Raw genomic sequence first — 12,527 nt, forward strand, 5'->3', positions numbered from 1 at the left:
TTCCTTACTAGTGTAACATAAAATGCGCCTTATAATCCAGTGTGCCCTATAGTCCGAAAAATACAGTACTTTATCCAGACCTCACCTTACCAGGCCCCGTCTATCTGCGGCCTCGTCGGCAGTCTTGTTCGCTACGCTGTCAGAGCAAAGTGAAATATTCATTGGTCCTTTGAATTAACTGCGTCTGAGCGATCCCGAATCCGAAACGAATGTACTCCCCGATACTTACGTGTTATTACTTCTACAGAGCACCACGGCAACCGCCAACCAACTCGCCGATAAAAGAGCGCTCTGTCTTTCAAACTGCATAAAACATGATTGATTTCTGAAGCAATCTCACTGTGTCCAAAGCAGCCCTTTAAAGCAATCAAAACTCCATCAAATCGCGGCCGAAGATAAATAAGTGATTGACGGATCAGCTGACCTCACAGAGCGGCACAATAATTCTCTCCGTTTCTCCGGCTGCTTTAGAAAGACTCGCCGGACAAAAGCGAGTCTAAATCTTAGACACCCAACGCTGCCTCTCGTAATTGGTATTTCTCCGCGCCGGCGCCGGTTCCAGAGAAGCTTCAACCAGACGGATTAACTGATCAAATGAAAGAGCATGTGGTGCAATGCCCTTTGCAATTAAATACCAGTGGAGGGCATCGCTGATGGGATCACACTCTCCAACCGTGTGCTAATTAATCCTTCAGGCTGGCATCACGGTGCCCGCTACGCAGGACTGGCATCAACTTCTCAATATGTCACACGCAGACCCTAATCACACACACACACACACACACACTGGCTAATCACACACACACAGAAACACACAATCAAAAGCAGCCTGATTAGGTCAATGGATTTTCCCTCTCCTGATTGACCCCTTTTAGAAGACATCTCTGTTCATACACAGCTTTCATTTATTTAGTAATTAATAATTAATCCTGGCAGCGTATTTACACAAGCAGCTCGACGGCATCACCTACGCACAGCGACCCGAGAACAGTGTTAAACCCCTTTAACCTTTTACACTCCGCGTCTTTTATTACAGAGTGCAGGTTATTATTCACTAATTACACAGAGCGTGATGTAAACTGCCTGAGACATCACAATTAAAAGCTCATTATAAACTCTGAATGCTCTAAACTCTAAAGCAGCGCTATGGGATTTGGTGAAGTGGCACTTTCTTAATTTATTTATTGTAATTTTTTATTTTACTCCACTGAAGTAAATCTGAAGTAAAGATTTAAAAGCTTTGAGTTAAACAGATGCAGATTTGTTGAAGAGCTGAGAGATACAGAAACAACAGCAGAAGTGAGAGAAGTATGTGGACTGAGGCTGTAGAGTGAGTTTACAACTAAACTGAGTGTATGTTGTTTCTATACAAACATTTTTGTATTTTCTCGTGTTCGTACCCATGTGTATGTGATGCACACACAATGCATATAAATTCATGTGTTAGTTTGTACGTGTGAGTTTATACATGAGTTTGTACTCGTGTTTGCATGCCTGCAAGCTTGTGTGAATTTTAACGTGTTTGTATGCATGAGAAATATGTGTTTATATTTGAGTGTGTTTGTAAGCTTGTGTGTGTGTGAGTTTATAAATGCATGTTTATGTGTGTGTTTGTAAGTGTGAGTTTATACGTGTGTACGCACGTGAGCTTATACATGTGTTTGCTCACACTCGTGAGCTTGTACGCACTTGTGTGAGCTTGTAGGTGTGTTTATACTCGTGTGTATTTGTGATTCACACACAACGTGTATAAAATCATGTGTTACTTTGTACGTGTGAGTTTATACGAGTTTGTACTCGTGTTTGCACGCCTGCAAGCTTGTGTGTGTTTGTACGCGTTTGTGAGTTTGTACGTGTGCCCTTGTACGCGTGTGTAAGTTTGTGTGTGAGTTTGGTACCCGTCTGATCCTGGTCTGGAGGGGGAGGTGTCTGAGGAGATGGAGGTGACGGAGGCGACAGACAGCGGTCTCTGAGAGGAAGGCATGGTAAACGAGCGCACCATAGAGCGAGGCCTGGATCCACGACGCTCGTCTGCCATCGGGGGCTAAAATATAAACACACAGAGCCTTTACTATATATACACCATATACTCTATATACACACCTCTCTCTCTTTATATAACAGCAGCATCCTGAAGTTTTAATATTTCAGACTGTAGTAACTGCAGTCAGTATACAGAGAGCTGATTCACTTCTCTAACTGCCTCGGGATAAAGAGCAATTACAGCAAGACTAAAGACAAAATAAACACAAAACGAGAAAAGTAAAGGTAGAGGGGAATACGGGAATAAACGAGTACGGCCTGCTGTGGGAAGTGAAGGAACTTAGAGAGAGAGAGAGAGAGAGAGAGACAGGCCCAGACCAAAACCTTCAGCTAAGTTTGATGTATGTATTACACTGTTCACATTTAATCCGGTTAGTTTTGATTTCACACTGCAGTTTATCGAGTGCACTAAAGAACTGTGCATAATATACAACTATACCTTTATCCTGTCACCATCACTCTCACACACTGCATCTCCCTATACTCCACACTGATTGGTTTGTAGAAAGGTCTACAGTATGTGTAATTGGTGCTCATTGCTATCTTACCCCCCACCAACAGTCTATTTTCACTCCTTCCTCCTGGTCTGGTTTAAACAGCAGCAGATCTTCTGAATGTATCTACACTGATGGGCGTGGTGTTCTGGAAATGAGGTGTGTTCAGGTACATTTCTGGAGTTTTTATCTTGGTAACAGAAAACACAGGAGCTCCACTGACTGAATACAACCTAGACAGACGCCAACAGTCAGACGTTCATCGCTATCTCAGTAACACAGGCGCTGTGCCAGGCCGAGCGTACACCCCCACTTATTACACACACATGAACACACAGCAGCACAAACCCAACTTTTACATCAACAATACACAGAATAGTAAATAAAATAACATTGCTGTTCCCATAAATGAGCTGCTGGAGCTCCTTCACAGCGTCAACCAGCAGCTCAGTTTCCTCTGCTGAGAAGAGTTTGTTGAACACGTCCAGGTAGCTGCACCGTTACAATAGCAATCCACCAAAGACAGAGCTCACCTGATCTACTCTTAAAGAGAATGATGAGAAACAGAGAGACACTCTGATTGGTTTATTATTTCACAATAAGCCCAAAATTAACCACACCCATGATTAAATAATAAAATGAGTACATGCCTAAAATCTGCCACAATTCCCTTCTTTCTACAGTTAATAAATAAGTTCAGTATAGTGTGCAGCATTACCTAGTGAGCTGTTTGATTTTTTGGCGGTTCTGCACGGTTCTAAATTCTCCTCCAGTACACCGTATGAATCAGTATACCACCCAGCACTGTTTAATAGGTGATGATGGCCTGCCTCAACTTTAAGTAGTTGGTCAGTACTGGTCTGAACAAATCCAAAAATGTGTTCGACGATGGTTTAATTTGTTCTGGAGACCAGCTCTTTTACACCAAATGATTGATCTTAGATCCAGACCTCGATCTGAAGCTCCTTCCTCACCTTCTACTTTGGTTTAAACCTTTGAAGTTTGGAAATTCTGAAAATTCAGATCAGATAAGAGAAGGTGTGAACGCAGTGTATGATCTTCTTCACCTGTTCTATAAACTTTCAGCCTCCACAGGATTCCTCTACAAGTTTATTAAAGGTGAAACAGAATAACTCACACATGACTGCCTATACACACCCACCCACACACACACACACACACACACATATACACACACACACACACACACACATATATACACATATATACATATATACACACACACACACACACACACTATACACACACTACACACTCACTCACACAATATATACACACTACACACACTATACATACTATACACACACACTCACACACTATATACACACTATACACACACATTTTACACTATACACACACACACACACAATACGCACACACTACACACACACTATATACACACTATACACACACACACACACACACACACACACAGAGTCCTTGAAGTGGCCCTTTAATTTCTTCAGTGCTCTGCATGAGTTGTCAGCACAGCAGCCAATAGCTGACCAGCAGCACTCTGAGCTTCAGGAGATGATCGATCCTTCCTATCTTGCATCACTTTCATTTTCTCGTTCTCTCTCCCTCTATTTCTCTACATCCCTCTCTCTCTCCTCCACTCACTAATTCACTCTCATTCTCTCCTAATCTCTGCATGTTTTCAGGTTATTAATGGCGTGTCCCCGGGCGTCTCAGCGGCGGGTCTGTGCTGGAGGACAGTTGGGGGACGGGACGCAGTGGACAGAGTACAGAGTGATGGGACAGAGCTCAGCAGGGTCCTGGAGTGAAGGGTTATGGATACTGTCAGAGCGAGCGAGTCCTATTGGAGTGCAGTCAGGAGAGAGAAATAAGATTTTTGCTTTCAGAGCTGTAAAATACTGGATTTATAAAAATGATCAATTCTCCAAAAAACACGGCGTTCTGAATGCTTTATTTTTCAGCATCTGGAGCCATAAAATCTACAGAAAGCAAAAACTGTGAGTGAGAATTACACAGTGAAAACAGTAAGTGCCAAAGTGCCAAAAATGGATCATAATATTATGTGACATCGTCAATATCTGACGATGGAGTGGTGTGGAGTCATTGCTCTTCTTCAAAGGCATTATTTATTCTCAGACTTCTATTTATATTCTTTATTTTCAGTACACTAATAATTGCAGAGCTTGAAATGGACTTTTATTAAATTGACACATACTTTTCTTTTGGTCTTAAACTTTGGTAATTTCAGTTTGGTTCCTGTTTTGGATCGAGCCAAAATAACAGGTGTTAAATGTGAATCAAACCATTTAACACACCTTTTTTTGGATAATAACAGAAAGTGAAGGCAGGCTATCAATACCAATAAACAATAGAAGATAAAAAAGAACTGGTTGTGCCCTTCAAGTGGATGAACATCATGCAGAAATAAGAGTACAACAGATCACGCTGCTGACTCCTGTATCTACTGTAACTGTAGATTGATAAAACGATTCAGAGGGGAATCTCTAACATTCATTCTCCTTCCTGATAAATCTGCACTTAAATAAAGAAAGTTGGATTAGCAACATGCTGCTGTCTGAAACACAACCAAGCACAATCCAATCATCAGTGTGAAGTAAAGGAAGATTCAGCCCACGGTGGAGATGAGTACAGAACAGGCAAAGTTATTTAACTGCAGTGTGAAACCAATCTTAAACCAGATTAAATTCTTACAGTGTAAAAACACAAAAACACAGAAAGCTTGGGTTCAGAATTTCAGGTGTGAAACACCTTCAGTTTCAGAGTTTCAGCTCTTACCAGTGTTTTCACTCCGTACTGCTTCTCCACTTTCTCCTTCAGCTGTTTGAAGCACGCCTCCAGACGCTCGTGAAACGGCCTCAAGGCTTCTGTCACTTTCTCACCATGGATGCGCACACCTTCGGCCAGGTACGGGATCTGAAACACACACACACACACACACACACACAAACATACACACACACACAGACCTGTCAGTAATCACTGCAATATAAAAGGTGGTTGGAGTTTCTCTGTGGTTTATTTGCTGCTGGATTGGTCATGTCTCTGCTTTCCTCCCTCGATGTTTGAGAAAATTACAGGCAGAATTACCTGCTGTTTTTCACTGAATCCAGCAGCAGCCTGATAATACAGAAACAGTTATGTATTTTTACAGTCTTTCGATGCTGCTGTGGCCTGTAGTTAGATTTTGAGCTAATGTAAGTGAAATTAGACCGTTTTAAAATATACTTAACTTTATACTCAATATAAAACAGTATTATAAAAGATTTTGGGTAAAGCATTTAGTATTAAAAGCACTGAATCTTGCCTGGTTGTTTACTGTTTTTTTTATACCCAATTGCTAAAACAATTTTATAAACAAGGCTGGTTTTATCAAAATACTTAATACCTAATACAATTTATAAAACTTTACAAAAATGAAGCGCTGCAACCAAAACTACGTACAGAATTATCAAACTGATCTAACTGTAACACACCAGTAATCATAGTAAAAAGCATTAAAACCCAATTTACAATGACCGCTTCCTGTACACTGGTAAACATTTGGTATTATTTATTATAATTTATTATCATAAAAAACTTGAGTCCCCAAAACAAGAGTCCCCAAAACAAGAGTCCCCAAAACAAGAGTCCCTATCTCTGTGCTACAAAAATATTTCTTTTTCATGTAAATTATAATATAATTTAGGAAGTATAAATAAGTCTACATTAAATGACCTTGCTATTAAAATAGTTTCTCTGTCAGATTCTGCCCATCACTTTAATACAAATCTCACACTGAGACAAAAGAGAACAAAAGTACACTGTGTGAGATATCCTGTGTGAGTGTGTGTGTGTGTGTGTGTGTGCGTGTGTGTGCGTGTGTGTGCGTGTGTGTGCGTGTGTGTGCGTGTGTGTGCGTGTGAGTGCGTGTGAGTGCGTGTGAGTGCGTGTGAGTGCGTGTGAGTGTGTGTGTGTGTGTGCGTGTGTGTGAGTGCGTGTGAGTGTGTCTGAGTGTGTGTGAGTGTAGAGGAGCTTTGCTACTCTGCTGAGTCAAAAATTCACTATGATCAGTGCTGAGAATCTCAAACTCCAGCTCAAACCCCCAAAGCCCTGCAGATCCTACAGTCCTGTTTCACAATCAGGACAGAGCAGCACTTCTTAATCCTGAACCTGGTGCACATTTTAATGGATTACCTGCTTTAACAAACCCCTGCAAATCAAAAAGGGCTTGTTAACGAGCTGGTTAATTGGATCAGGTATGCTGCAATAAGGAAAAGCACCCATTTCTCTCTTTTGAAAGAAACCAGATATTCTTTAAAATTATACTTTAAAATCTACTAAACAAATTCATTATTTATTACAAACTGTCGTAAGAGTTTATAAGCATGAATTGACGTCAAATTATTATTTTTTACGATTTTATAGCTGATTAAATAAACATTTAAAGCAATTATTTGCAATTTTATCTTAAAATAAACAATCAATCAGGAATCAAACCCAAATTCTGCAGGTTTGTATAAAAATACATATGAATAAATCGATGAAACTAAAGGTTTGGAGGATATGAAATGTTTGATTTGTATTCAGGAAAATATAAAGTTTAGGAAGGAGACAATTTTATGATTTTATTCAATATATTTTGACATTAGCAGATTAACTTAAATATTTGTTTTGATTTTTTATTACAATTATAATTATGCTTTTTTCAGTAATGTTCCTTATCAAACATAAAAGCTTTTTATGTAATGCTTGAATAGAAATAATTAAAAATTCTAATAATTACTATAAAAAATACATTTAAATTTTAATATTAGGGAATTAATGTTGATATATATTAATTGGTTAATTATTATTGGTGTAATGTGCAGGTCAGGATTATAGAAAGCTGTCCCTGCTTCATCTCCTCTCAGTGCTACAGAGTCAGGCAGCACATCACAGGGCGCGAGAGCGTTTCCTGGTGAAATACTGCAGTGCTGTAAGAGTTCCTCCTCTGTGTATAAAAAAAGCAATGTAGCAGAAACTAAGGCATAAAAACAGGCAGCGGGGCAATCAAACACGGGCTGGGAGTTTATTTGCAAGACAAAGCGAAGGGCAAACTGTATTACTATGGATTTAGCACAGGACTTTATCCAGAGGCATCAATCCAACAGAGCAGATTGCATTTTCTGCTGAGTTTCAAAGAGTCGCTTTCGCACCTTAAAATCAGCCTCTGCAGCTCCACAAACAACAGTGTTTACAATAAATACAGTTCAGCATAAACACTTATCCATGGAGCAACAGCAAAACCCTCCTCCCCACACACTCACATAATAGTGGAAACATCAGCGTCTTTTTCAAATATATACTGTGAATACTCTAAAATAAAGGTTTCACATATAAAGGTTCTTTGACTGATGGGCTAGATCAGGGGTCGGCAATAGCAGGCCTACAGGCCAGATGTGGCCGACAAGCATTGAAACATCTGGCCTGTGAGGTTGTTTGTTTGAACTATAATAAACAGTAATGAAGAAAAAACTAAAATAAAATGCATCTCTGGAGAGCTTTTGTTTACATTCCTCCCCTGTTTCTCTCTCTCTCTGACGCTCTCGGCGTAACTTTAGTTTCCGCCCATTCTCGTTTTTCCACCTTTTCTTGGGATCCGTATCTCCTTATAAGGGCCTTTTCCCCCCGGCCGTGTCTCAATTCACTAGCCAGGGCAGCGGTATTGTAATGATTTTATATATATATATATATATATATATATATATATATATATATATATATATATATATATATATATATATATATCTGACCCTAGTTTCTGGCCTAGAATAACCAATTCCTGGCTGTGGATCACCGTGAAGAACTGTGTTCTCTGGAGTGAAGGAGCTCAGTACCTGATCTCACTAACATTACCATCAATTAGCAAATTGATCTAACCTAAAATACGGTCATACACACCTATAGAAAGATATGGAAAGCATCAGCCTGGAGTAATCATGCCTAATTTCCACTCATGAGTTAGAGCTGTGAAGCACTGGAATTCAATTTTTTATTTTTCTGAGTAGCAAAACAAATCAAACATTATCAGAACCTGATCTCATCTACTGTAAGCTCTTTGTAGAGGATAAGAGACTACTACTGCAGAAATGTGGGGGAAAGAAAAAAATTGGTTCTTTTTGGAATAAGTCATGAGGTGTCCAGTAATGAAATACAAATACTTTATTAAATTAATTAAGTAGAAATGTAGGTTATCTATACTTATCTATACTGGAGTAATTATTTTTACATTTTCACACAATTATCTGAACTTTTTCCTCTTTACCTTTTAATAAAATCAGCCTTGTTACTCCTGTTTCATTTCAACTAAACTTCTTTAATATATTTACATTCTACTAAAATACATTCATTTATAATCAGCATATATGCAGCTGAAACACTGGGGAGGAGCCTAGAGCAAAATCCCAAATTATATTATCAATATTAACATTTTAATATTTTAACATTATTATAGTCATTATAGCTTTTAGAAAAATATGTTTTGGGGAGGGGGATAGTAGTGCACTGTAGCTTCCCATTATATTACTTTTATACTTTAAGTAGTTTAGTCCAGTATTTTTACTTAAAGAGAAATAATGCTTTAGTTGATGATTCTTCTTCAACTTCTACAGTATTTTATTAAACGTTAGTATCTATACTTTAATCTACAGAGTAATGAATGGAGAAATCACATGCACATTAAATCTGTGGCTCTAATTATTAGAAATTTTTGGTCTGTTTTGACATTGGAAAAGGTCATTAAAGTTAATAAGCATGCAGTAATGAACATACGACACGTGAAAAACATGTGAAATAACCAGGCTGACACTGAAGACACACTGAAGCCAATGAGATCTGAGAGGAACATATGCATACAGCAGCAACACTTCAGAGCATCTCCTCCAACTTCAAAGCAGGAGACGAGACGTCTTGATGCTTTTCATGAGACAGGAGTAGTTAGGAAGCCCGGGTCCACTGCTGGGGGCTACGAGGCAGAAAACACCATTAGACATACTGCCAAACTCATCATGCATCACCAGCTACTGACGCAACCGACTGCAATCAGCTGCCTCATCACGTCTCTACAGAGATCCTCTCTCACTTTAGACAGAACCACACGTGACCAAGCAGCCTACATCAAAAACTCCAGCAGGAGAAAACGTCTCCCTGTTCCAGACCCTGACGCATCCTTAAACTGCACCACCGCTCCAGACAGGAAGAGGATTTATGACGACGAATATGACTCAAATGATGAAAAGCATGATCATGCAGAGCAGCAGGTGATGCACAGTACATTCTACAAGTTAAGCTACAAGATAAAAGCTTTCTCAAGTTGTTTCATGGCTAAATTGGAGCAGCCTGGTGTTCAATCTTCATTAATTGCACATTGCACCAGTAAGAGGTGAAGGTTCAATTAGCAGGGTAAGAGCACAGTTCTGCTCCAAATATTGCAATGCACACAACATTATGGGTGACATACCAGAGTTCAAAAGAGGACAAATTGTTGGTGCACGTCTTGCTGGAGCATCTGTGACCAATACAGCAAGTCTTTGTGATGCATCAAGAGCCACGGTATCCAGGGTAACGTCAGCATACCACCAAGAAGGACCAACCACATCCAACCGGATTAACTGTGGACGCTGTAAGAGGAAGTTGTCTGAAAGGGATGTTCGGGTGCTAACCCGGATTGTATCCAAAAAACATAAAACCACGGCTGATCAAATCACGCAGAATTCATTGTGCACCTCAACTCTCCTGTTTCCACCAGAACTGTCCGTCACCACAATCAATTATTGTGCTCTAAAACCAGCTGTTTCAGTTTCATTCTCCAACCCTGTGTATATCTCCACAACTTTGTCTCTTGTGGCTGTGGATTGCCACAAGAAACGCCAGTTAGCATGCTGGCTAATCTAGCAATCAGAGTTATATTAGGTCTTTTTATGAAGTTCTAAAGAACAGAACCGTGAGCTGAGAGAGGATTTCCCTTTACTGATGCAGTTTGGGAGGACAGAAGAGTGAGCAACACAAAAAAAACAGAGGGAAAGAGAGAGAGAGAGAGAGAGAGAGAGAGAAAGAGGGGGGAAAGAGAGAGAGAGAGAGAGAGCATCTCCAGGGAAACCTGGGTCTTTATATAGCAATCAGAGTGACGGATGTGAGGAACTCTGGAGAGGTGGCATGGCAACAAGAGTCTCACAGGGTGACTGACTGCTCAGCCTAGGGGTGTTGTGTAACACACACACACACACACACAATGACCTATTTTGTGCAAATACAAAACTAAAGCTAAAATTCATGCATAAGCTTTTTTAAGAGGACTCCATTGTTTAAAATAAGATTTCACTTAAAAAATATGATTTTCTTTGATTTTACCAAATTAAAAACCTCTGGAATATAATCAAGAGGAAGATGGATGACCACAAACCATCAAACCACCAAACTGAACTGCTTGATTTTTTGCACCAGGAGTAAAGCAGCATAAAGTTATCCAAAAGCAGTGTGTAAGACTGGTGGAGGAGAACATGATGCCAAGATGCATGAAAAAAAAAAACTGATTAAAAACCAGGATTATTCCATCAAATACTGATTTCTAACTTTATGAATATGAACTTGTTTTTTTTTATTATTTGAGGTCTGAAAGTTCTGCATCTTTTTTGTTATTTCAGCCATTTCTCATTTTCTGTAAATAAATACTCTAAATGAGAATATTTTTATTTGGAATTTGGGAGAAATGTTGTCTGTAGTTTATAGAATAAAACAACAATGTTCATTTTACTCAAATATAAACATATAAATAGCAAAATCAGAGAAACTGATTTAGAAACTGAAGTGCTCTCTTTATTTTTTACAGAGTTGTATAAACTTTCTACATATATAGCAATATATAGTACATATATATAGTAGTCTGTGTTACCTATACTACCTTATACTCTATATACTACTCTATAATATTATGTTTTTAGATGGTGTAAGTCTGCTTGTTTGTTGTGCACAAGAGTTTGAATGGAAGTGTTCACACTTTCTCTACAGAACTGCCCTAACAGAGCAATCGCACAAGTCTTTATTTTAATCAAACATAGATTACTTGACCTAAAAAGTGCTTAAAATTGTCTTTTTAGCAATTTTACATTGCTCAAACCATCTTTGAGTCTCTTTATCTCTTTTTCTTGTCTACTGATTTCTCACTTCTGAACTAATTTGAAAACAAGACAGAAAAACAGAGTGAACAGAAACAGTGTTTTCCTGAAATCCTGACACCGAGCTGCCAGATCAACATCTCTAAACTTCACACAAAAATCCAAAAAGATTTAAAGAATAGTTTCAATATCCTCAGACTAATCCTGTTCATGTTTATGATGCAGGTTATTAAAACATCCTCGCTATATTAAAGCTGTAATAGCTGAGTAGACTGTCATCACTGAAGCAGAAGAAAGGTGATGCTGAGCATCAGAAGAGCTGATCAAACCCCGGCAGCGTCAGGAGAAGCGTCAGTTCTGCAGAGACGAGGCTGCAGGAAACACACTGACAGAATCCCCTCCTGAGAATCTCCAGATACACAGCTGAAGATACCTCTCTACAGCATCTCTCTCTCTCTTATCTTTTATCTGTTTCTCTCTTTTACCTGCTGTCAATCAAAACAAAAGTTCAAAACCATATAAAACAGTAAACCATATGGTTTAATGTTATTATTGATAAGTAATAATGAACACATGGTACAGAGGTATAGATCCCTAGTTAGAACTAAAACACGAGAGAATCGATCTTATATAACATCTTTGAAATTCTTATGTATAATATACATTAATATATATCAGTTTACAGAAAATAAAGCTTGTATAAAAACAATTCCCATTTATTAAAACGATTTAAATTGTAATGGACACACACCAGTTGGAGGGGGGCAGTGCGATCATGTGCGTGGACGTGACGAAGCAGAGTAAATTGAGGAAGAAAAAAAAAGTACCACTTTTAACCTAA

General features: G+C 38.9%; 1 protein-coding gene across 2 annotated transcripts in view; it reads right to left on the reverse strand.

Moving 5' to 3' along the window:
• Positions 1–12,527, reverse strand: part of dock1 (dedicator of cytokinesis 1) — a 280,761-nt gene that overhangs the window by 14,992 nt on the left and 253,242 nt on the right. For both annotated transcript variants that reach the window (XM_049464935.1, XM_049464936.1), the window contains exons 47-48: positions 5,331–5,468; positions 1,899–2,044 (exon numbers count right to left, since the gene is read on the reverse strand). In XM_049464935.1, coding sequence (XP_049320892.1) covers positions 1,899–2,044; positions 5,331–5,468 — 284 coding nt within the window. The remainder of the gene's footprint in view (positions 1–1,898; positions 2,045–5,330; positions 5,469–12,527) is intronic.

This window comes from Astyanax mexicanus, chromosome 15, assembly GCF_023375975.1.
Source record: "Astyanax mexicanus isolate ESR-SI-001 chromosome 15, AstMex3_surface, whole genome shotgun sequence".
NCBI classification, from domain to species: Eukaryota; Metazoa; Chordata; class Actinopteri; order Characiformes; family Acestrorhamphidae; genus Astyanax; species Astyanax mexicanus.